Here is a 26,259-nt window from a genome sequence, read left to right on the forward strand (position 1 = left end):
CCAAGTGTAGTAACATGATTTTACTTTTTTTTTGCAGAGATTTTTCAAATTTTGCAGTGTGCATTCAGCATTTTTAATGCAATCTTTTGTGTTTACTGTTTTTTTGTGTGTTCTTTGTCATTTCTTTGTGTGTTTTTTGTGTGTTTTTTTTAATACAGAACGATATTAAATGATTGTTTGCAGTCTCTTTATGTCTTTTACACGGTTTTTATTGTCTTTGGAAGCAGAATCTGCCTCCTGACCAACATGGCTTTGGGCGTGTGTTAAGAATTAATAAAGTGTGAATGTGCCTGAGGCTGAGCAGATGACTGTAAACATCCATAAATGTGAGGCCCATGGGCCTGGGGTTACCATGGGGGGGTGGGGTTACCGTGGGGGGCTGGGGTTACCGTGGGGGACAGAGGTTACCATGGGGGGCCGAGGTTACCGTGGGGGGCTGGGGTTACCGTGGGGGGCTGGGGTTACCGTGGGGGGGGGCTGGGATTACCGTGGGGGGCTGGGGTTACCATGGCGGGGGGCTGGGATTACCGTGGGGGGCTGAGGTTACCGTGGGGGGCTGAAGGTTACCGTGGGGGGCTGAGGTTACCGTGGGGGGCTGAGGTTACCGTGGGGGGCTGAAGGTTACCGTGGGGGGCTGAGGTTACCGTGGGGGGCTGAGGTTACCGTGGGGGGCCGGGGTTACCGTGGGGGGCCGAGGTTACCGTGGGGGGCTGAGGTTACCGTGGGGGGCTGAGGTTACCGTGGGGGGCTGAAGGTTACCGTGGGGGGCTGAGGTTACCGTGGGGGGCCGGGGTTACCGTGGGGGGCCGGGGTTACCGTGGGGGGCCGGGGTTACCGTGGGGGGCCGAGGTTACCGTGGGGGGCTGGGGTTACCGTGGGGGGCTGGGGTTACCATGGCGGGGGGCTGGGGTTACCGTGGGGGGCTGAGGTTACCGTGGGGGGCTGGGGTTACCGTGGGGGGGGGTTACCGTGGGGGGCTGGGCGGAGGCCGGCTCCTGGGATCCAAACATGCTCTTCCACTCCTCGTTCATGGTCGAGTCCTGCTTCGTGTGTTTCCTCGCTGTGGGAAACAAACACACAACAGGTTCATAAAAACAGGATGTTAAGACGTTTCTCCGCCACAATTAACCAACAAGTCTATAAATGTTTGGTAAAAGGTAAAAAACATCCACCACGTGCTGGACAGATGTTACACAACTGGATCTGATTACACTGTAAAAGAAGTTTATCTGGACTGGGCATGACAGAAAAATAATCATGTTGATGAGATGAAGCCACTCGGGTCTAATTAAATCCCACTTAAGAGTCAGAATGTCTTTATTTAGGAACAAAGGGACATCACAAACATCTGTGCAGATGTTAGAAACAAGGACGACAACTACTGTTATATGATGTTTTACCACTAACATTAATCTGAGCCAGGGCTCACATGTGAGGAGGTTTTTTCTTGCAGTGCAGAGTGACTGTCAGGAGAGAAAGTGATTCATGTGGGAGATTAGAGAGAGAGAGGAGTTTCCTCCGGCTCTGCTTGGTTCATGTGTTTGGCTGGTAATTTACAGTGCAGAAACATCTGGAACACAGAGCTGCTCCGTCAGCCTCTTTACAGCCGACAGGCAGCAGACAGTAAGGGTAACTTCTCTCCTGCTGGCTGGGATCCTCTCAGCTTTAATGACATGAATAAAACGTTTGTTCTCTGCAGGATAAAGTGTTGTTGGAGAACAACAGGATGAAGAGATCACCTGACAGAGGAACCAGTTAGAGATCAGTGATCTAGTTCTGTTTTAAATCAGTAATCTGTTACTCCATTACTGTATTTCCCTGTTCATTGTGTTTCTGTGTGGAGGAGCTGTGAACTAGTGATGTATCCTCACAGAGAAAGTTAAAGAAAATAAGTTAAAAATTAATAAGAGAGACATAAGAGGATGGACATTTGTAATCAAACGTTTCTCTCACTTCTCTCTTCAAATAAAAACGTACTTATAATTGTTAAAACAGCAACAGTGCAGATAAAAGATGCAAAGATTAAAAGTTTGCAGGGTTCCTACACTTTTTCAGGACCTTTCAACGGTTTTAAATGACATGTTTTAGTTAACCGTAGGAACAGCGATGGTTTTACACTTTTAACAGCCAAAAGTACAGTTTGCTAGTCTCATAAAACATCGTGTAGTGGTTTGAGAATCTAGGGGCTCGGAGCAAACTGGGAGGAAAGCCCCACAAATAATTCAGGACCCCTCACATCAACTATGACTTAGAAAAACTCCCTTCAGTAGGGAGATACAGGGTGGAGCAACAAGAATCTTCTTTAAGAAAGATTCTCCACTTTATTCCAAATGTTTTAATCCAAAATCATGTTTTTTCACACTGTGAACTCTATTCTTTCAGGCACTGTTATTTTGTGCATTAATGTTGTCGTTGTCTTTGTATACCACGTTGAAAACAAACAGCATGTTTGGGCATGTTATCAGCATAAAAGCATAAGCATAAAATGGACATGTTATCAGCATAAAGTGGGCTTGTTATTTGCATTAAGTGGGCCTGTTATCTGTATAAAGTGGGCTTGTTATTTGCATTAAGTGGGCCTGTTATCTGTATAAAGTGGGCTTGTTATTTGCATTAAGTGGGCCTGTTATCTGTATAAAGTGGGCTTGTTATTTGCATAAAGCGGGCATGTTATCTGCATTAAGTGTGCATGTTATTTGCATTAAGTGGGCATGTTATCTGTATAAAGTGGGCTTGTTATTTGCATAAAGTGAGCATGTTTCAGCATAAAGTGGGCATGTTATCTGCATAAAGTGGGCATGTTATCAGCATAAAGTGGGCTTGTTATTTGCATAAAGCGGGCATGTTATCTGCATTAAGTGGGCATGTTATCAGCATAAAGTGGGCATGTTATCAGCATAAAGTGGGAATGTTATCAGCATAAAGTGAGCATGTTATCAGCATAAAGTGGGCATGTTATCAGCATAAAGTGAGCATGTTATCAGCATAAAGTGGGCATGTTATCAGCATAAAGTGGGCTTGTTATTTGCATAAAGTGAGCATGTTATCTGCATTAAGTGGGCATGTTATCAACATGAAGTGGGCATGTTATCAACATGAAGTGGGCATGTTATCAACATGAAGTGGGAATGTTATCTGCATTAAGTGGGCATGTTATCAACATGAAGTGGGCATGTTATCAACATGAAGTGGGCATGTTATCAACATGAAGTGGGAATGTTATCTGCATTAAGTGGGCATGTTATCAACATGAAGTGGGCATGTTATCAACATGAAGTGGGCATGTTATCAACATGAAGTGGGAATGTTATCTGCATTAAGTGGGCATGTTATCAACATGAAGTGGGCATGTTATCAACATGAAGTGGGAATGTTATCTGCATTAAGTGGGCATGTTATCAACATGAAGTGGGCATGTTATCAACATGAAGTGGGCATGTTATCAACATGAAGTGGGAATGTTATCTGCATTAAGTGGGCATGTTATCAACATGAAGTGGGAATGTTATCAGCATAACGTGGGCATGTTATCTGCAAAATGAAAATTGCAAAATATTCTTTGTCATAATTTGTTTTGTTCTTTGTTTCTAGTTATTGGGCTCCATGTGGCCGACCAAGAGACATCTGAGGTTAGTTAAATGTGGGATTTCTCTCTTGAATATCTCAAAGTCTAACAGTTAATCAACCCAAACCACCAGGATGTGACTGTCAGCACGTACAAACAGACACAAGTTAAACACTTTAGTGAAGCGGACTCTGGGATCCATCAGTCAAACAGTTTGAAGTTTAAAGAGTTTAAAGTCAGGGGACATGTTAGAGTTTAAAGGTCCCAGGAAACAGATCTCAGGTCAGACTTCTAGAAACCTGAGTATGAATAAAAACTTTGAGACGAGGCCGACACAAACATCTGTCACATCTGACCCAGAGCACGCCATTATTCAAGACTCAGAGCCAAAATATGGTCTGAAAATGATGAGAAGTGTTTTTTTATGTCGACAGGATTCTGGCGAACGATGAGAGCGAAAGGTCAGGAAGCAGAAACATGAAGGAGAACTATTTCTCATTTCATGGGACCTTGACCAGCTAGTTACTTTCACAGCAAACATGCGTTCAGTTCAGACTAAAATCACATGAAACAACAAACCAGAGGCTGCAGCGACGCACTCTGAAATACAGAAAAACAAGATTTAACATGAAACACAGAAGAAGAAGAAGAAGAAGAAGAAGAAGAAGAAGAAGAAGAAGAAGAAGAAGAAGAAGCTCGACTGTTTGTAGTTCAGCTGTTTCACTGCGGTATATAATCTCTATAAATCTATAAGTCCTGCAGCTCTATGGAATCAGCACAATCAGTGTCTTTTTTAAGTAATTTAGTGTTTTTTTGTGTCATTTTGTGTCTTTTTTAGTCATTTTGTGTCTTTTTTGGTCATTTTGTGTCTTTTTTTTGTCATTTTGTGTCTTTTTTGTGTCATTTAGTGTCATTTAGTGTCTTTTTTTGGTCATTTAGTGTCTTTTTTTGGTCATTTAGTGTCTTTTTTGGTCATTTTGTGTCTTTTTTGTCATTTTGTGTCATTTTGTGAAATTTAGTGTCTTTTTTTGGTAATTTTGTGTCTTTTTTGTGTCATTTTGTGTCTTTTTTGGTCATTTTGTGTCTTTTTTAGTCATTTTGTGTCTTTTTTTGGTCATTTTGTGTCTTTTTTTGTCATTTTGCGTCTTTTTTAGTAATTTTGTGTCTTTTTTAGTCATTTTGTGTCCTTTTTTAGTCATTTTGTATCTTTGTTTGGCCATTTTGTGGCTTTGTTTGGTCATTGTGTGTCTTTTTTTGGTCATTTTGTGTCTTTTTTTGGTCATTTTGTGTCTTTTTTGGTCACTTTGTGTATTTTATAGTCATTTTGTGTCTTTTTTTTGTCATTTTGTGTCTTTTTTAGTCTTTTTGTGTCTTTTTTGTCATTTTGTATCTTTTTTTAGTCATTTTGTGTCTTTTTTGGGTCATTTAGTGTCTATTTTGCTCATTGAGTTGAGCAGCGGTGGTTTTATGAGTGTGTAAACATTGTCTGGATGTGTATTACCTCTCTTGTCCTCGGGCTCAGCTTTGGGTTTGACCAGGTCGACCTGGCGGCCGGTGATGCCCAGCGTGGCGAGGTCGATGACCCCGGTGTGGCCCCCCTCCCCCAGGTGGCTCTGCTCCCCCATGTTGGCTTTGGCCTTGTTGGACTTCAGCATGAAGTCTTTGAGCGCCAGCAGCTTGTCCTCCTCCGCCTCCGTCATCCCCTGCAAGACAGGAAACAGGACACAGTGAAGACACGCCCAGCTTTCTCTCAGAGATAACGGACTGAGGAGAGTCTCTGTGTGAGGTTCTGATCTACCACAACCACATGGAACAACCTGCCTTTTCATCTCACTCAACTCATACACAATCATTAAAGCCTAAATGACCAAAAGAAGTACCAAAAAAGACACAAAATTATTTAAAAAAGACACAAAATTACCAAAAAAAGACACAAACTTATTTTAAAAAGACACAAAATGACAGAAAAAACACTAAATTACTAAAAAAAAGGACACACAATTATTAAAAAGACACAAAATTACCAAAAAAAGACACAATTGTTAAAAAAGATACACAATTATTAAAAAAGACACAATCGTCAACAAAGACACAAAATTATTAAAAAAAAACAATATGACCAAAAAAAGACACAAAATTATTTTAAAAAGACACAAAATGACAGAAAAAACACTAAATTACTAAAAAAGGACACACAATTATTAAAAAGACACAAAATTACCAAAAAAGACACAAAATTATTAAAAAAGAAACATAATTATTAAAAAGACAAAATTGCCAAAAAAAGACACACAATTATTTAAAAGACACACAATTATTAAAAAAAGATAAATTTACCAAAAAAGACACACAATTATCAAATGACACAAAATGACAGAAAAAACACTAAATTACTTTTTGCTAAAAACAAAATGACCAAAAAAAGACACTAAATGACTGAAAAAAACACTAAATTACTTAAAAAAGACACACAATTATTAAAAAAAAGACACAAAATTACTAAAGAAGACACAAAATTATTTTTAAAAAGACACAAAATTACAAAAAAAGACACAAAATGACCAATAAAAGTAATTAAAGGGACCTTCCACACACAACACAGTAAAGTGCCATTCATATAAAACTCACATTAAACTTTCATATCAAGGTGGGGGCCACAAAATATCATCACGAGGGCCACAATTGGGATTTGTTAGTGAACCGTCCTGGAGACGAGCTCCTGCTCTCTTCATTGAGTTGTTGCATAATATTCCACAGAAAAGGTTTTATTTTCCTCAGAACATTAAAAAAACAAACCCCACACTGAACCTGTCTGTCTGCTGTCCACATGGAGCTTTTACCAACAACACGGTTCTTTAGAAACGTCTCTCCCTGTTGTATTTGGAGCCGGTTGAAGCAGACATGTCCCTCTCTACAAACTACCGTCATCATATCCTGCAGATAAAAGCCCTGCAGGATGCAGAAAGGAGCTTTTTTTATGATTCAGAGTGTGGTGGAAGCGCCTCGGGGGGTTATGGAGCTTGTTACAGATGTTCTACAGGAACGTTGAGGTTTAATTCTGAGGAAATCCTTGGAGGTTCTGCAGAAACAGCAGAACCGTCATCGATCAAAGTGATGCCGAGGAGGAAGAATGCACGTGGGCGTCTGAGTCTGCATGGTTTCACCAGAATCTGAACATGAAAACAGAGACGTGCCTGTGGACGGTTTCATCTGCTTCTGAGGAAAAACCTCCAGAGTTTCTCTTTCTCAGCTGCTGGAAACAACTTTTATGGTTTCAGATTTAATGCACAAACTACTTTAGCTCGTCTTTAACCCCCAAAGTTTGGGGATATTTTGTCGGTTTTGGGCTCCTTTTCATTCTGCAACTTCAAAAATCTTTACCATGACGTGTTGGTATCATTGTTTTCAGCACAACCTCACCTATATGACCTGATTATTATTTTTTTCATTTTCAATTACTGGATCAACATTTTGAACACAAAAAAAAACACTAGAAAATGACAAAAAACACTCATAAACCACACAAAAAATTAAAAAATCACAGACAAAAAACACCACAAAAACCCACAAAATTACAAAAAACACACATAAACACAATAAAAACAGAAAAAATTACAAACACACACACAAAAAACACACGAAAAAACAGTAAACACAAGGAATACATTAAAAATGCTGAATGCACACTGCAAAATCTCTTTGCAGAAAAATATCTGCAGAAAAAGGTAAAATCATGTGGCTAGGCTTCCATGGACCCCAGAGGGTTAACTGACTGAACAGTATTGATGTTTATTTATTTTATTCCTATTTATTCTTTATCTTCTCAGTTATTATTTATACACTGAAAGAAAAATATAAATGCATTTGTTTTTTCATGAGCTGAACTCAAAGATCTAAAACTTCTTCTATATAATCATAATAAAGCCATTTCTCTCAGATATTGTTCACAAAGTGGAGATAATCCATCAAACCTCTCAGGTGAGACAACAAGATGCTGATTGGACAGCAGGATTATTGATCAGGTGGGCAGCACATACACACTGTACTGCTACAGAGCTAACTGGAGCTAACTGCTGCTTACTGCTGCTAACTGTAGCTAACTGTAGCTAACTGCCGCTAACTGTAGCTTACTGTAGCTAACTGCTGCTAACTGTAGCTAACTGCCGCTAACTGTAGCTAACTGCCCCTAACTGTAGCTTACTGTAGCTAACTGCTGCTAACTGTAGCTAACTGCCGCTAACTGTAGCTAACTGCAGCTAACTGCTGCTAACTGCTGCTAACTGTAGCTAACTGCTGCTAACTGCTGCTAACTGTAGCTAACTGCTGCTAACTGCTGCTAACGGCAACAGAACGGCCCTTGAACTCGGGATTCCGACTCGGGAATCGGGGTAGGATCCAAGCAGCCCGAGTAGGTCGGAAATACGTGGAAAACGTCACTTTATCTCCAACATTTAGTCTGTTATGTGTCGTTTAATTTAACATTTGTGTTACTAAAAGTGTAGGATTACTTTGTAGTGGTATTTGCACTCCCACTCTGTTAATTAAAGAGTTTGTGTGAGCGGAGTAGGGACGAAAAAACAGTAAAAGGGTCAAAAATATGATAGTTTTTCCCATATTTAAACTACAATAGTCTATAAGGTGTAATACTGCACTTCTTCCTGGATTTAATAAATCCAGGATATTGATAAGATTTAATTATATTTTTGTCTAAGTATTTGCAGACCATAATTCCACCCAGAGAGGACTCAACCATCTAACTGTCTGTTGAACCAGGCAGCTGATTTACTTCCCCAGAATCATTTTTAAATGCTCCAAAGACATCCAAGCAAACGGGAGTTGGAATTTCCAACTCGGATCTTTCCGAGTTCCGAGTGCAATCGAACGCAGCATTTGTCTCCAGACGATTTCTTGAAAAATAGTTGCTAAGGGTCTGAAAAGTTGATAAATTTAGCAACAAAGTTGGGAAGTTGGGAACACTGCTCAAATATTAATCGATTAGTACCCCACGATTATGGAGTAGTACTTTTGCCTTAAATGCTCATCCCTACTGACAATGTAATGTACTTTGTATAATAATGTCTAACAGTGTTATATATTGTTTCATCAAGTTTTATGTTGGGGAAAGCAGCTCTCAGAGGGCCCACTTTAACTTACTACCACTTCCAAAAAAATGCTATAAAAACTTTACAGATTAATATTTTTTTCTACTTTTTTCTGCATAAACCTCTTAACCCATAAGAACCCATGGTGACACCCGTGTAACAAACACGTTAAATCTTCTATTTTTGGTTACTAAGCTAAGTTTAAACCCATTTAACAATTCTAATCCGTTAATAGTTTGTCCTGTATTTCATTTAACTTGCTCTGACCATAATTCCTGAACAAATTAAAGTCACAATCTTGATATATGTTATGGAGATGCAAACAAAAAGACACATGGTTATTTGTATTTATTTATTTATTATGACAACCGAATTTCCCTTCGGGGATGAATAAAGTAATCTATCTATCTATCTATCTATCTATCTATCTTATTATCGATTTATTATTATTATTATGCTACTTAAAAACAAATCTAAAAAAATAATTTGTTGTTAAACAGAACTAATAATGTCACAATTTTGATATATGTTGTGGAGATGCAGAGAAAAGGGCAAATTTGTGTCTAGTTTTTTTTTATTTTAAAATACAAAATATTATAAACATAAATACTATAAGCGCCCAATGTAACGTTTATGTCACATCACAAATCTTTGACATTTAGGGATAGTGTTTTTGAAAAAACATCAGAAATGGTGCTATATCCCCCATAACTTTCCTTTAAGGATAACTGGGTCTGGGTTCTTATGGGTTAAACAACTTCTGCTCTGCTCAAAACTATAAAACGTTCAAAAAATTTTAGGATTTTAACCCTTTAAATGCCAGTTTGATTGCACGATGTCACTGATGTTTTATATGAAAAAAAAAAACACAAAATTGTAGTTATTTTGCACAAAATAAATATTTTTTGGCTGGGGCATTGGTGCCATCACATATTTTTTGGAGGTGGACATTTTCATCCCGAATGGCTCAAAAGGGTAGTAAGTTTGTGTAAGTGTATTATAGAAAATTAAATTTGAATTTCAAAATATATCAAGACAGAAATCCTTCTTCCAGGAATCATGTTATTTGCAGTATCACAGCCAAAATTATTGCCAAAAGAAAAGTGAACAATGTCCCTAGTGGCCCAGACGGTTAAATAAACCATCAGGATGTTTGTGTCTGTCAGCTATTTCTGCCTGCAGGATGGACTGTTTTTTTCTCGTGCCATTGACTTATTTGGTTTCTCATATTCAGCGTGAGAGAAGTTAATGTGAAGCAGGACAGAGTGAAATGTGGCGAGCAGAACCAGAACTCCCACCGACAGGAAGACAACAAGATAAAACAGAGAAAATGTAGATTTTTAAATCATCAAAGTAACAACAGACGAGAAAAAAAAACCTTCTCAGGAAGCCAAATATTATCACCAGAAATTATCAAGATGTTTGATCCTGAGGGAAATTTAAGGATACCACGTGAATAATTGTAAATTTCATAAATCAGAGAGCACAATAACCATGAAAAGGTGTTTTATATTCCAGCTGAAAAACTCACAATATCAGCTGCCACATGAGGATTTATCAGCAAAAAAAAAAACAGCCACAAAAACCCACATATTCCAACACGTATTCCACATATTAGTTGGAAATGTGACTGTACCTAATAAAGTGGATTCAATAATTAACCACAGATGCTCTTCACTGTTCTGCTGTCTGCTCTTTAAAAAAACCTGATGGCAAACAGGATTAATCACCACAACAACACCCTGCAGACACACACACACACACACACACACACACACACACACACACACACACACACACACAGCCTTTCATCAGACCTTATGGAGTCATTTCAGGTGACTCACGACCAAAACATCAAAGTTTCGAGCAGCGTGGGAAATATGTGGCACAAGTTCACTGGAAATGTGTGTGTGTGTGTGTGTGTGTGTGTGTGTGTGTCTGCAGGCTGCCACCATGTTTTGTGTGTGTGTGTGTGTGTATGTCTGTGTGTGTGTGTGTGTCTGTGTGTGTGTGTGTGTGTGTGTGTGTGTGTCTGTGTGTGTGTGTGTGTGTCTGTGTGTGTGTCTGTGTGTGTGTGTGTGTCTGTGTCTGTGTGTGTGTGTGTGTGTGTGTGTCTGTGTGTGTGTGTGTGTGTGTGTGTGTGTGTGTGTCTGTGTGTGTGTGTGTGTGTGTGTGTCTGTGTGTGTGTGTGTCTGTGTCTGTGTCTGTGTGTGTCTGTGTGTGTGTGTGTGTGTGTGTGTGTCTGTGTGTGTGTGTGTGTGTGTCTGTGTGTGTGTGTGTGTGTGTCTGTGTCTGTGTGTGTGTGTGTGTGTGTGTGTGTGTGTGTGTCTGTGTGTGTGTGTGTGTGTCTGTGTGTGTGTCTGTGTGCGTGTGTGTGTGTGTGTGTCTGTGTGTGTGTGTGTGTGTGTGTGTGTGTGTGTCTGTGTGTGTGTGTGTGTGTGTGTGTGTCTGTGTGTGTGTGTGTTTGTGTGTGTCTGTGTGTGTGTGAGAGAGATGTAGAAGTAGATGTCTGCATTTACATTTACATTTAGTCATTTAGCAGACGCTTTTATCCAAAGCGACTTACAGGAAGAGTAAAAAGCAAACAACCAAGGTATAGTGCAATAAGAGCTATTAGTGCTAGTGACAATTCTTTGAGGAGTAGACTTATCATGTGGTCTAGGAGAGAAGATGCTCTCTGAAGGTCTTCAGGAGGTTTTTAAAGGTAGAGAGGGACGCCCCTGCTCTGGTAGGAACTGGTAGTGGTTCCACCAGCGGGGAACAAGAAGTGCAAAGAGTCTGGATTGCCTTGGACCAACGGGGGGCAGAGCCAGGCGCCGTTCATTGGAAGAGCTCAGCGGTGGTGAGGTAGCATATGTCTGAATCAGGTTCAGGTAGCTAGGAGCAGTACCGGAGACAACTCTGTAGGCAGCATTAGAGATTTAGTTACCAGCATATGTCTGGTAACTAAAACAGTGTTTTGCTGCCCCCTCTGGTTCAAAGGATGGAAAGGTGCTGCAAAACTAAATATCTAACATAGTGCACAGCAACATGTTTAGAATGTGCAAAAAAATAAAATTATATATATCTAAATATATATAAATAAAAAGTACAAAACAATATATTTAAAATGTGCAAAAAAATGTAATTATATATATATATACAACACAATGTATTTAAAATGTGCACAACAATGTATTTAAAACGTGCAAAGAAATTTATTTAAAATGTGAAAAACAAAATATTTAAAACGTGCAAAAAAATGTAATTATATATATATATATATATATATATATATATATATATATATACAACACAATGTATTTAAAATGTGCACAACAATGTATTTAAAACGTGCAAACAAATTTATTTAAAATGTGAAAAACAAAATATTTGAAATGTGAAAAATTATACATTTAAAATGTGCAAAAAATATCTTTTAAATGTGCAAAACAATATATTTCAACTGGCACAACAATGTATTTAAAGTATGCAAAACAATGTATTTAAAACATGCAAACAAATACATTTAAAATGTGCAAAACAATATATTTAAATGTGCTTTTGTTCTCCTTGTGTATTTGCAATTAATCTTTTTTTTAATTTGATTGTATCTGATTTTGTTCTCTGTAACTGAGATAAATACACTTTGCTGGATGATGTAATGCCGTTTTCACTGAGAAATAACAAGCTTTAACTTAACATTTCAGCAACTTGTCTGCGTTGTAATGGTTCATGTTCATATTTATTAATATATTTCCACAGAAAAAAGCTGTGAATGAAGGTTTGAGAGAATCATCTGGGTGAAGTGAAGTTCTTTAAATCATAGTATAAGTGTACGGGTTATATAATGTGGTACTGTCAGATATTTAACTTGGCTTTTGTCCAACTCAAACTGAATCTGAGAGTTAGTCAAACAGGAAACGTGTCATTCTGGTTGTTTTTGTTAAAGGTTGAAGAGATCCATCATCAGTGGAGTTCAGCTCTTTGAAATGAAAACAAACTGCTGTGAGAATTTAGATTTTTATGCCATTAGAAACCCCAAATAATAATAATAATAGTAATAATAATAGTTGTTCTCTTCACTGATTACAGGAACATTAAGACAAACACGGTTAAATCCAGCCAGTTTAGACGACGTTTCCACGACTTCTGTGACCTCAAAATTACACAAAACCATCGAATGGAATGTGAGAAACACATTCTGCTGTTTAAAAATCACTTCTGAGCCAAAACCTTTTCCACATAATTCATCTGATTCTCAGACTTTCTGCCTGGCAACCTGACAGCACAATATCTTTAATATCCTGTGATGTTAAATTAGGGAATAAAATAAACAAAGACGGTTGTTGTGGTGGTGTTGTTGTTTTTGTTGTTGTGGTGTTGATGTGGTGTTGTTTTGGTGTTGATGTGTTGTTGTTGTTGTGTTGTTCTGGTGGTGTTGATGTGGTGTTATTGTGGTGTTGTTGTGGTGTTACTCTGGTGGTGTTGTTGTGGTGTTGTTGTGGTGTTACTCTGGTGTTGTTGTGGTGTTACTCTGGCGTTGTTGTGGTGTTACTCTGGTGTTGTTGTGGTGTTACTCTGGCGTTGTTGTGGTGTTACTCTGGTGTTGTTGTGGTGTTACTCTGGCGTTGTTGTGGTGTTACTCTGGTGTTGTGGTGTTGTTGTGGTGTTACTCTGGTGTTGTTGTGGTGTTACTCTGGTGTTATTGTGGTGTTGTTGTGGTGTTATTGTGGTGTTACTCTGGTGTTGTTGTGGTGTTGTTGTGGTGTTGTTGTGGTGTTACTCTGGTGGTGGTGTTGTGGTGTTGTTGTGGTGTTATTGTGGTGTTGTTGTGGTGTTATTGTGGTGTTATTGTGGTGTTACTCTGGTGTTGTTGTGGTGTTACTCTGGTGTTGTTGTGGTGTTATTGTGGTGTTACTCTGGTGTTGTTGTTCTGTTGTGGTGTTGTTGTGGTGTTGTTGTGGTGTTGTTGTGGTGTTATTGTGGTGTTATTGTGGTGTTGTTGTGGTGTTGTTGTTGTGTTGTTGTTGTGGTGTTGTTGTTCTGACCTGAGACAGCAGCTTCTTGAGCAGCTGAGCGATGGCCGGGTCCTCTGGCGTGGGACACTCGGGGATCGAACCGGCGCGTTTCTTCTGGCGCAGCAGCAGGTGGCGGAACAAGCTGCCGATGTCTTTGGAGCGCAGAGCGTAGTCAAAGATGGAGCGACTCACCGGCTCCTTCAGCACGCTCAGCAGCACCAGCTCCTTATCGATCTGAGGAGGAGACAGAGGAGGAGACAGGTCAGGAGGAGGAGGAGACAGGTCAGGAGGAGGAGACAGGTCAGGAGGGGTCAGGAGGAGGAGACAGGTCAGGAGGGGTCAGGAGGAGGAGGATATTCCATCTCAATCATTACATATTTTAGAGAATTATTGTAAAGGAGAATAAGGTTTTTTTCTATGTTTTATTTAAGGCTCTTATTTTGACAGTCTTCTTGTAAATTCTGTGGTGGACTCTGCTAACACATCCATGTGCTCTTATTTTGAAAGCTACATGTGTTTGCTTTTATTTTGAAGGCGGGTCTAACACTCGAAGTCAGAACTTGAAAGTCGTAACTTGGAGCTCGGAACAATGTCGAAAATTCTGACAGTCGTGTAGACCTTGAACGCACCATTAGCCGCCTGACTGTGCTGCAATGTAAATAATCTAACTAGCAGAACATTAATCCTCTGGTTTACCAGGGATGTTTGTCGCTGAAAGTGGCGGTGGGGGTGGATCAGGATCACTTTGCGTCCCCAGCGCCATCTGCTGGTGGGAGATTCCAGTGTGAAATATCGCCACACCGCCGACATGCTAGTGCTACTTAGCTTAGCTCGTAGCCTCGCGTCAACCTGCTCTGACACACGTGTGTGTCTGTTGTGTCTGTTACGTAATCACTTCCTCCTCGTTCAGGTTGCAGCACAGCGCCACTGTTTTAAGAGCCCATTTAATAAATTACGTGGTATCGGATCGGTGCCTGGACTCCAGTACTCGCGGATTCCGATGCAGCATTTACGGCAGTATGGGAGCCATTTCCGATACTGGTATTGGAATCGGAACAACTGTAGTTGAGGAGGAGCAGGAGCAGGAGCAGGAGCAGGAGCAGGAGCAGGAGCAGGAGCAGGAGGAGGAGGAGGAGGAGCAGACTGACCTGTATGATGGGCTGGGTGATGAAGGGGTTGAGGTGGGGCATCAGCTTGCAGTAGACGTCGGCCACGTTGAGGTGCTGAGCGATGACGGTGATGAAGCCGACGGCTCCGTAACGGATCCACAGGTTGGGATGGCACAGGAACGGAGCTACGGCAACCAGGGAGGACAAACCAGTTAGAGCTGCTGGGGGGACTGGGTGGAATTGTTTTATATTTTATTATGCATTATGATAATTATTATTTTGTGAACTTGCTTGCAAAAGCACACTAACTACTATTCACCAGGACTATTTTTATTATTCTTATTTTGTGTGCTTGCTTGCAAAAGCACACTAACTACTATTCACCGGGCCAATTTTTATTATTCTTATTTTGTGTGCTTGCTTGCAAAAGCACACTAACTACTATTCACCAGGCCTATTTTTATTATTCTTTTTTTGTGTGCTTGCTTGCAAAAGCACACTAACTACTATTCACTGGGTCTATTTTGTGTGCTTGCTTGCAAAAGCACGCTAACTACTATTCACTGGGTCTATTTTGTGTGCTTGCTTGCAAAAGCACACTAACTACTATTCACCGGGCCAATTTTTATTATTCTTATTTTGTGTGCTTGCTTGCAAAAGCACACTAACTACTATTCACTGGGTCTATTTTGTGTGCTTGCTTGCAAAAGCACACTAACTACTATTCACTGGGTCTATTTTGTGTGCTTGCTTGCAAAAGCACCCTAACTACTATTCACCGGGACCATTTATTTTTCTTCATATTATTATTCTTCCGTTTCTTCCGTGTTTTTTTCGGTCGACTATTCCTCCCGGAGTTTTGGTCGCATATACACTAGAAAGGTATCAAATCAACCGGCCCGCCCATGACAAGTGTGCTGTGACTTTTCTAAGGGTTTCTGCAAACGGTTTTCAAATTATTCGGTAAAAACACGACAAAAAATCCTGCCAATGTTACCCTATAGAGAGGCTAGAGTGAGGATATCATCGCTAGAGTACAGAGGGAGAGAAAAATTTGTCAAAAATTTAATTTGGAAACCGCAAATGCCACTCTACAGAAATAATGTATCCATAGAAACGTAGTAAAATGTGTCTTCTCCCTCACATTGGTGTGGTAAAGCTGTCAGAGTTATAGTTTGGGCGTAGGACCACAAATGATACACCAACACCACCCACAGCCTCATAGACCTCCATGGGGAAAAGTAGGGAACATTTCTGGAGGAAAGCAGAGCTATTTCTTCATTTTTCTTCACAAAACACATATGTAGACGTTCAGGAAGAACTGAGGATGCTCAAAGTGAAGTGTGATCAATGATAGGAGCTACGGTTTGGACAAAAATACTTTCTGTTAGAGGAGAACTTTTTGCCATTTGTCGCTCCCTGACAGTGGCTTCACAGGAGCAGCTGATTTCAGTTGATTGCTCTGCTCTGATTGGTGGACGACACAAACTGACAAGTTATAAAAAAAAAAACTACTTTCAGACAGACAAACACACACTTAATTTATTTTAAATTTACATAATTTATTTTCTTCTTTGTGTTTATTTTCTCAACTGATGGTATTTATTGTAATTTTTTTAAAGTTTTATCTTGTTTTATATTATATTCTCCATATATTATATTATATATATAATGTATTATTTATGTGCTGTGTGTGATCTCACCGATGTCGCTGACGAACTCGTAGATGTGCGGTTTCTGCAGCAGACCCAGCTGACACATGCAGGTCAGAGAGTTCAGAGCTTTATAGATCACAAACTCCTCCGTGTCACTCAGACCCTGCTGGAGGAGAGGCTTCAGGATGGAGGAGCTCTGCCAGCCCACGTACGCTGCTACTCCTGCAGGAGGAGGAGGAGGTGGAGGAGGAGGAGGAGGAGGAGGAGAGGAGGAGGAGAGAGAGAGGAGGAGCAAGATGGTGAAGAAGAAGAGGAGGAGGAGAGAGAGGAGGAGCAAGATGATGAAGAAGAGAAGAGAGAGAGGAGGAGCAAGATGGTGAAGAAGAAGAGGAGGAGGAGAGAGAGGAGGAGCAAGATGATGAAGAAGAGAAGAGAGAGAGGAGGAGCAAGATGGTGAAGAAGAAGAGGAGGAGAGAGAGAGAGAGGAGGAGAGAGAGAGAGGAGGGACGGGAGCAAGAGGATGAAGAAGAAGAGGAGGAGGAGGAGAGAGAGGAGGAGCAAGATGGTGAAGAAGAAGAGGAGGAGAGAGAGAGAGAGGAGGAGAGAAAGAGAGGAGGGACGGGAGCAAGAGGATGAAGAAGAAGAGGAGGAGGAGGAGAGAGAGGAGGAGCAAGATGATGAAGAAGAAGAGGAGGAGAGAGAGAGGAGGAGCAAGAGGATGAAGAAGAAGAGGAGAGAGAGAGGAGGAGCAAGAGGATGAAGAAGAGGAGGAGAGAGAGAGGAGGAGCAAGATGATGAAGAAGAAGAGGAGGAGAGAGAGAGGAGGAGCAAGAGCATGAAGAAGAAGAGGAGGAGAGAGAGAGGAGGAGCAAGAGGATGAAGAAGAAGAGGAGGAGAGAGAGAGATGAGGAGAGAGAGATGAGGAGAGAGAGAGAGGAGGGACAGGAGCAAGATGATGAAGAAGAAGAGGAGGAGGAGAGAGAGGAGGAGCAAGATGATGAAGAAGAAGAGGAGGAGAGAGAGAGATGAGGAGAGAGAGATGAGGAGAGAGAGAGGAGGGACAGGAGCAAGAGGATGAAGAAAAGGAGGAGGAGAGAGAGGAGGAGCAAGAGGATGAAGAAGAGGAGGACGAGGAGATTTAACATGAAAAACATGATGAATTTAAAGTGATAAAACCTCATAACAGTAAACATAAAACAGTTAAAATGATTTTTACATAAATGCATCAATAATAATAATCCAGCAAAATATTGTGAATATATAAAACAAGTACTTCTGACACTTGAGTCAGTTTTTAATGCAGGACTTTTACTTTTAGTAATCTCACAGTGAGGTTTTACAGTAATCTGATTACTTCCTCCAGCTCTGGTTAGATCTGATTACTGAAGTGATGCTCTGTGTCTTTAATGACTCCATGTTGAGACTGTGAGGTTCTCTGGTGTTCGTACCGACGATGCTGTCGAAGAAGGCTCCCCGGAGGTGCCAGTCGTTCTTGTCGTTGAGGAAGGTGATCATGTGAGACAGCAGCACGTCGTTGGCCTTCTGCCGGCCGAAGAACACGCAGAGCCTCGTGATGCCGTTCTCCATCAGGGACTGTTTGACGATGTTCTCAGAGTCGCTGAGCAGGGTCACCACCTTCTGCTGCACCATCTCATGGAGGGCCTGCAGCTCTAAACACACACACACACAGGGTTACACACTATATACACACTACACAGACACACAGCAGGGTCACCACCTTCTGCTGCACCATCTCATGGAGCGCCTGCAGCTCTACAACACACACACACACAGGGTTACACACTATATACACACTACACAGACACACAGCAGGGTCACCACCTTCTGCTGCACCATCTCATGGAGCGCCTGCAGCTCTACAACACACACACACAGAGTTACACACTATATACACACTACACAGACACACAGCAGGGTCACCACCTTCTGCTGCACCATCTCATGGAGCGCCTGCAGCTCTACAACACACACACACAGAGTTACACACTATATACACACTACACAGACACACAGCAGGGTCACCACCTTCTGCTGCACCATCTCATGGAGGGCCTGCAGCTCTACAACACACACACACACACACACAGACACGGATACACCAAACACTTACAGTGGCACGGTCACACACAAACAAAACACTCACAACAGGACCACGTCAGCTCGTGTGTGTGTGTGTGTGTCTCTGAGTGTGTGTGTGTGTGTGTGTGTGTGTGTGTGTACCTGAGTCGTAGTTCTCGTTGGGGTGCAGTGTTTCCTCCGTCTCTTCTCCGTTCAGCTCCTGCTCCGTGTTCACGTTGTTCTCCTGAACCAACTCCAGGAAACGCAGAGCGCTCTCCGCCAGGTGAGCTATGTTCTCTACACACCAGGAGGAGGAGCAGAGGAGGAGGAGGAGCAGAGGAGAGAGAGGAGGAGGAGGAGGAGGAGGGGAGAGAGGATTACAGAGAGAATTACAGCTCCACTGAGACTTTAACTTAAAGGCAGATACAAACGGCCGTATAAAAGACTTTAAAGGGACGAACTAACATGTTAATGTTGGACTTTGTTGTAAGCTAACGCTTGCCCGCTAATGTTAGCAGGCTAGCCATCGTCCGCTGTGGGTGGTTTTGGTGGCGCATCTTCGAAAAAGGTCAAAATCACAAAAAAAAGTCAAATTCACGAGAAAAAATTAAAAATGAGAAAAAAAGTCAAATTCACGAAAAAAAAATCAAAATGAGAAAAAAATTCAAATTCATGAAAAAAATTAAAAATGAGAAAAAAAAGTCAAATTCACGAAAAAAAATAGAAAAATTAGGAAAAAAAATCAAAATGAGAAAAAAGTGAGTCACGGAAAAAAATCAAAATGAGAAAAAAAAAATCAAAATGAGAAAAAAAAGTCAGTCACGGAAAAAAACCAACAAGAAAAAAAAGGCAAATTAAGAGAGTTAAATTAATTTAAAAGAAGAAGGCTTTAATTGAAGGCAAGAGAAAAGAGGTCTGATAGCTCCGCCCCCAGCCCCTGGCTAGCGGTTCACGGTTCGAGACCAGCAGAGAGTTGGTGCCGCTGTGGAACCAGTTTTCCCGGCCGGGAGCCGGTTCTTTGGTGGTGGAAAACCAAAGAACCATTCGCAATGGGGCCCCAGCCAGGAACCTGCTCTGGTGGAAAAACCCTTCATGAGGCCAGTTTGTGTTTGATGATGATAGAAAACCGGAGATACGGTCAAATATATTTAGAATATAATACAGGACTAGATGTTCTCCTCATTTTACCTCTTAGATGTTAGATGTGTAACCAGCATGAGTCAGATTGTGTTCTGAAAGTTAAAGAAAGCTGATTTAAATGTAAAAGATAACGTGTCTGACCTGCGTATGCGAGCCTGACGATGGTGGCGTCGTCCTGGGCCAGGTGAGCGATGCCTGGCAGGACGTACTCAGGGTAGATGTTCACGTCGTTCCTCGGCACCTCCTTCACCAGAGCCAGAACCTTGGCCAGGGTCCTCACCGCCTGGGCCCGCACACGAGGAACCGGGTCGTTGCAGAAGTGGAGGAGGTACGGAGTGATGCGGTCCAGAAGGAGGTCCACGCCCAGACGAGGAGCCAGGTGGAGCACCAGCTCCAGGGAGGCCAGCTTGGAGTCGCAGGAGTGGAGCGTCTGGAGGCAGGAGGTGATGACCGACACCAGCACCAGGAGGCCCTGCTCCTCCCTGGAGCTCAGCACCACGTCACCTCCCTCCTGAGACGAGGAGGAGGAGGAGGAGCCTGGAGGAGGAGGAAGAGGTTGTTGTTTAAGAAGAAGAGGAGGAGGATGTAGAGGAGGAGGAGGAGGAGGAGGAGGAGGAGGAGAACGTAGAGGATGTAGAAGAGGAGGATGAATGAAGAGGAGGAGGAGGAGATTAAGGAGAAGTGTACAAGAAGAAGGATAATTAAGAGGAGGAGGTAGAAATGGAGGAGCAGATAGAGGAGGAGGATGATGATAAAGAAGAAGAGGACAAGGAGGAGGAGGATGATGAAGAAGAGGAGGAGGAGGAGGAGGAGAAAGTGGAGGGGGAGGGAGAAGCGAGAGAGGAGGAGGAAGATGAAGAGGAGGAGGAGGAGGAGATTTAACATTAAAAACATGATGATTTTAAAGTGATAAACCCTCCTAAATGAATATATAAAGTAGTTAAAGTGATTCCACTTTGACAACAGGAAATTATTTTTACATTAATGCATCAATAATAATAATAATAATAATAATGATCCAGTAAAATATTGTAAATGTATAAAACCAGTCTTCACCTCCTCCCCGCAGGTTGTTTAACACACAGACCCTGATAAGAGGTCTCTACCTGTGCACCTCCTCCAGGACTCACCTCCTCCTCCCCGCAGGTTGTGCAGGATGTTGTCGAGGTCTTTGCGGATTACGAGGACGCGCTCGTCGGCCGACTGGAAGGTTTCCTTGGCGAACTGAGCCATGTAGGGCTGCAGGAAGGTGTAGAAGATGTCGGGGAAGGCTTTCCCTCTCTGCTGCTTCAGGTACTCCTCCGCCGTCAGACGCTTCTCAGGCTCCCTCTGCACCATCTGAGCCACCTGGGAGGCAAAAACAGACCAAAGTTCCCCTCAGACAGGAAGCATTTTAGTCCAAACCGTAACTCCCATCAGTGAACCAACTTCACTTTGAGCGTCCTCAGATGACGTCACACACTCTGACACGAACATTCCGTGCAATACACACCCATTATAATCTCAGAATTTCTCCAAAAATGATCATGGTCATTGAACAGGGATTGATAAAAAACTATATGACCTATCGAAACGTGGATTAATACACCGATACACAAGACTTGTGTCTACTGTTTAAAGTTTAAATGGAGTCTCTAGGTGAAATTATGCCGGAGAAGTAGACGTTTAAAAATCTCCAATTATTGTTCTTTTTTCGCAATTTTTTTGTCGGCCGTCCCATTCATTTCAATGCAAAATTTTGGGCAGTTTTTTGCGACTTACGTTGCGAAAAATTCATATTCTGTTGAGAAAAGTAATAGCACACCGATCCCGATCAAACCACACGTTTTGATATATAATTTGTCCTGCAACTCTTTAAGTTGTAGGACTAGTAGCGGGACGAAATTGCGTCCGGAAGAGGAAGAAGAAGAAATCCACAGTATAACAGTAGTGCAGCACTGGTCCCTACAGCTATTGCTGTATGGGACCAGTGCTGGGGAGATTGCCCCGAGGCCCTTATAATAATAATAATAATAATATATAATAATGAGTTGTGCTCCTCACCAGCTCGCGGACGCTGCGGTCCTCGATCTTCAGGAGGACGTGCTCCGTCTGGAAGTGTCCCTTCCGGTACGCCAGCAGCTGGGACAGATCGAAGAGAGGGACGCCCTCCGTGAAGAGCTCCGCGATCACACAGCCTGAACACACACACACACACACACACACACACACACACACACACACACACACACACACACCGTTAGAGTCCTTTAAAGAGCTGCAGTCAAACTGATCATCACATATGAACAACACTCTGAGAGCTGATGATGGTTTCAGATGACAGATGTAGATTTGTTATTTCTTCAGATGTTTGTTATTTATTTATTAGTTGACCTGCAGAGAAGATGTCCATGGCCTGGCGGAGCTCCCCTCTGCTCCTCTGGTTGTTGTTGGTCAGGTCCACCAGCGGCGTGTTCTGGTCGCTCTCCGTGGTGAACATGCTGCCGTCCACGAACCTCTCCGGAGCGATGTAGCAGGTCCTCCGCCGCGACGTGTCGAAGAAGTAGTTGAAGTCTGCGGGGTTGTCCTCGGGCAGGTAGGTGGGCTTGAAGCTGGCGAAGTCGGTGAGCAGCACCCAGTTCCAGCTGGTCACCATCACGTTCTCCGTCTTGATGTCTCCGTGGCGGACGCCGGCCTTGTGCGCCTGGTCCACGGCGTTGAGGATCTGGAAGGCGAGCCAGCGCTTCTCCACGTTGTTGAGGAAGGGCCGCGTGCTGATGCGGTCGTACAAGTTGTCCCGGACATACTGCCGGAACAAGATGGCCGCCTTCTCCGTCAGAGACGTCTTCTGGAAGGGAAGGCAGTTCTGACAGGAGTGGAGGCGGATCTTCAGCTCCTCCAGCTCCTGCTTGTAGCTGGTCAGAGGCAGAGACGGGTCCTGGAGGAGCATTCAGGTTCAGGTTCAGATTCAGGTTCAGGGGTGTGCCATATCATATCGTTCACCATTACACCGGTAAATAAATTCATGAGTAAAAAAAAATGCAAAACAATGTATTTAAAATTTGCAAACTAATACATTAAAATGTCCAAAACAATATATTTAAAATGTGCAAAACAATGTATTAAAATGTGCAAAACAATGTATTTAAAATGTGCAAATGAATACATTAAAATGTCCAAAACAATGTATTTTAAATGTGCAAAACAATGTATTTAAAATGTGCAAAACAATGTATTAAAATGTGCAAAACAATGTATTAAAATGTGCAAAACAATGTATTTAAAATGTGCAAACTAATACATTAAAATGTCCAAAACAATGTATTTTAAACGTGCAAAACAATATATTTAAAATGTGCAAAACAATGTATTTAAAATGTGCAAAACAATGTATTAAAATGTGCAAAACAATGTATTTAAAATGTGCAAAACAATGTATTAAAATGTGCAAAACAATGTATTTAAAATGTGCAAACGAATACATTAAAATGTCCAAAACAATGTATTTTAAATGTGCAAAACAATATATTTAAAATGTGCAAAACAATCCTATTTTCTGTATATTTTTCAGTATTTTGTAACATCGTTATGGCAGAAAGCCCCTGAACCAGCGTGGTGTTCTGTAGGGCGTGTGGGCCAGCCGTACCTGGATGGCGAAGACCTTGACCACCACCAGGCCCTCGCGGTGCTTGGCCCGGGCCACCTTGAAGAAGCGCGTGCTGCCCAGGCTCTTGTCGTACTCGTGGTCGTGGATGTCAGAGAAGTAGCTGTCAACAGACAGGATCTGAGACGGGGCGATGCCCGCCAGCTGGTTCCCCATCACGCCTCCACTGCTCTGTTACAGATACAGATAGAGGAAACATCAGTTACAGCTTCATATCACATATATCACATAGTTCTATTTATTTTCTTTCTTGTATACAGTCATGGAAAAAATGATTAGACCAGTTTTCTTTCAATTTCTTGTTCATTTTAATATCTGGTTCAACTAAAGGTGCATTTGTTTGGACAAATATAATAACAAAACAACAAAATATCTGATAAGAGTTTAATGTAAGAGCTGATATCTAGACAGGCCTGTGGAAAGAGATTATACAAGTACAATGGAACAATGACTATCAAAGTGGTCTTACACAGTATAATAATAATGAAAATATATGAACATTATACATCAATGTGTTGGTCATGAGTTGCCTTGAAAGATGAAAAAAAAAGTTGTTAATATTTTTTTCTGCGTGTCCTAAAACCAGTCTGATGTCATGGGGTCCTTGTTGACCCCTGAAAAATGTATAAAACCCGTAAAAATCTATGAAGAAAGATGAAATTTAAAACTTTCAAGCAATTCTATGAAAGTTAACTTTTATTAATGACATGATGGAAATTATTTGTGGTCAAAAATGAGCCCAGGACCACAGGAGGGTTAATGAGATGTTTAAATAAGCTCAAATAAAGGTTCTGAATGCTTAAATATCATCTTTACAGACAGTAGGATTGATCTAGAACCAAAGGACTTTACTGAAGTGGCATTTTAAAGCAGAACTCTCCCTGTAAGAGAGTGTTTTTCTCGTGTTAGTGGCAGTAAAAGAGTAATTATTTTTGTGATCAAATTTTTATTATTTTCTTCTCCTTTCAAACCACACACAGCCACATCCAACTGTACAGCATATCAGACACCACTGTGGGCAGCATGTGAGAAGAACAACTAACAAGAATCTATATAATATATAAATATATATATGAATATGAAATAACAAATGAATATATAATTATAATAATAATAATAATAATAATAATAATAATAAAAAATAAAAATAAATAAATAAATAAAAACATAATAATAATAAATAAATAATAGTAATAGTAATAATAATAATAATAATAATAATAAATAAAAAATACATAAAAACATAATAATAAAAAATAAATAATAATAGTAATAATAATAATAATAAATAAAAATAAAAACATAAATAAAAACATAATAATAATAAATAAATAATAATAGTAATAATAATAATAATAGTAATATATATATTTTTTTAAATATAACGAATATAATTAAATAGTAAAAAATAACAGTAATTACACAAGCAATTTAGTTTATTACTACAGATAAGAAATATGTGGGGGAAAAAAAGAAAAAATAAAAAATAAAGAAAAAGGAGTTGTACCTCTCCTCTTTACATAATGAAATATTCAAGAGCCAAACATAAACAAAAAGGGTAAAAAGAAAAAACAAGGAGGATCCAATTAATTCCTACTGCCAGAATTAACTTTCCAAACGGGTGTAGAAGAAGAGTAAAAGAGTAATAATGTGAGTAATAATCAGCCTGTGAAGCAGCGTCACATGATCCAACACAGTTAGCATGTTAGCATGTGAGCTAACACACAGCTAGCTCAGTTAGCATGTGAGCTAACAGCTTCTTTATCAGAAAGTCTTTTCTGTCAGCGACACTAAAACAAACTCTTCGTGTCTGTGGTGAGACAGATAGAGAAGCTGTGTGTGCTTGTTGTTACCAGCTGTTGTCTTCACTCCTGTTGTTGTTGTTTTGATGATGATGATGATGATGCTGTAGCAGCTAGCCAGCTAGCAAGTTAATGCTAACGGTCACTGACGTTCAGCCAGAACGCGCTTCAATAATAACCGTCCTCATGTCGCCTCCCGGCCTCCGTACCGAGCCGTTACCGGACAGAACCCGGGAAGATGATCAATAATAACCGGAGAGCAGCAGCAGCTGGGTCACGGAGCTAGCCTAGCAGCCTAGCATAGCAGCTGGTGTTGTTGATCCGGGTCAAAAGGAGCGGAGTCTGAGCAGCAGCGCCCCCAGCAGGCCGACCGGAGGAACTGCAGGGACCACAGATGGTCTATAGTGAGGGGAGAAAGCGATTGTTCTGAATATGAAGTTAATGTTGATTAAATTATAATAACGACTGAGCTGGCAGGTCGATGCATGATTATTAAAGACACAATATGATTAAAAAAAAAAGACACAGAATGACCAAAGAGACAAAGAATTACAAATAAAAAAGACACAAAATTACCAAAAAAGACTAAATTACCAACAAAAAGACACATCATTTACTAAAATAAGACCACATTTCCAACAAAAAGAAACAAAATTATCAAACAAAAGACATACAATTACCAAGAAAGGACACAAAAGACCAAAAAAGACACAAAAAATACACAAAATGACCAACTAGAAGAAACAAAATCACAAAAAAAGACACAAAATCACCAAAAAAAAGACACAAAATTACCAACAAAAAGGTACAAAATCACAAAAAGACACAACACTACCAAAATAAAACACAAAATTACTAAACAAAAGACATAAAATTACCAAAATAGGACACAAATGACCAAAAAAGATTGAAAATGAAAAATATAAAAATATGTAAAATGACCAAAAAAGACACAAAATCACCAAAAAGACATAAAATTACCAACAAAAGACACAAAATTACCAAAACAGACACAAAGTCACCAAAAAAGACACAATAAAATAATAAGAAAAGCTGCTGATGTCATTGTGGACTCTCTTATTGTGTTTTAATTTTTAATTTTTTTAATTATTCATATCAAACAGCAATACAATGCACAGTTACAAAGAGGAAGAAACGAGTTAC

General features: G+C 40.7%; 1 protein-coding gene across 1 annotated transcript in view; it reads right to left on the bottom strand.

The window, feature by feature from the left end:
- The window catches only part of pik3r4 (phosphoinositide-3-kinase, regulatory subunit 4), a 39,992-nt gene extending 14,603 nt beyond the window's left edge, over window positions 1–25,389 (bottom strand). The window contains exons 1-13 of the mRNA XM_059338909.1: window positions 25,147–25,389; window positions 23,276–23,464; window positions 22,024–22,567; window positions 21,694–21,827; window positions 20,781–20,997; window positions 19,792–20,187; window positions 18,673–18,807; window positions 17,880–18,101; window positions 16,480–16,653; window positions 14,816–14,961; window positions 13,698–13,901; window positions 5,067–5,268; window positions 969–1,060 (exon numbers count right to left, since the gene is read on the bottom strand). Of these exons, the coding sequence (XP_059194892.1) occupies window positions 969–1,060; window positions 5,067–5,268; window positions 13,698–13,901; window positions 14,816–14,961; window positions 16,480–16,653; window positions 17,880–18,101; window positions 18,673–18,807; window positions 19,792–20,187; window positions 20,781–20,997; window positions 21,694–21,827; window positions 22,024–22,567; window positions 23,276–23,449 (2,640 nt within the window). The 5' untranslated portion in view covers window positions 23,450–23,464; window positions 25,147–25,389. The remainder of the gene's footprint in view (window positions 1–968; window positions 1,061–5,066; window positions 5,269–13,697; window positions 13,902–14,815; window positions 14,962–16,479; window positions 16,654–17,879; window positions 18,102–18,672; window positions 18,808–19,791; window positions 20,188–20,780; window positions 20,998–21,693; window positions 21,828–22,023; window positions 22,568–23,275; window positions 23,465–25,146) is intronic.
- Between the last annotated feature and the right edge of the window lie 870 nt (window positions 25,390–26,259).

This window comes from Centropristis striata, chromosome 8 (assembly GCF_030273125.1).
Source record: "Centropristis striata isolate RG_2023a ecotype Rhode Island chromosome 8, C.striata_1.0, whole genome shotgun sequence".
NCBI lineage: Eukaryota > Metazoa > Chordata > Actinopteri > Perciformes > Serranidae > Centropristis > Centropristis striata.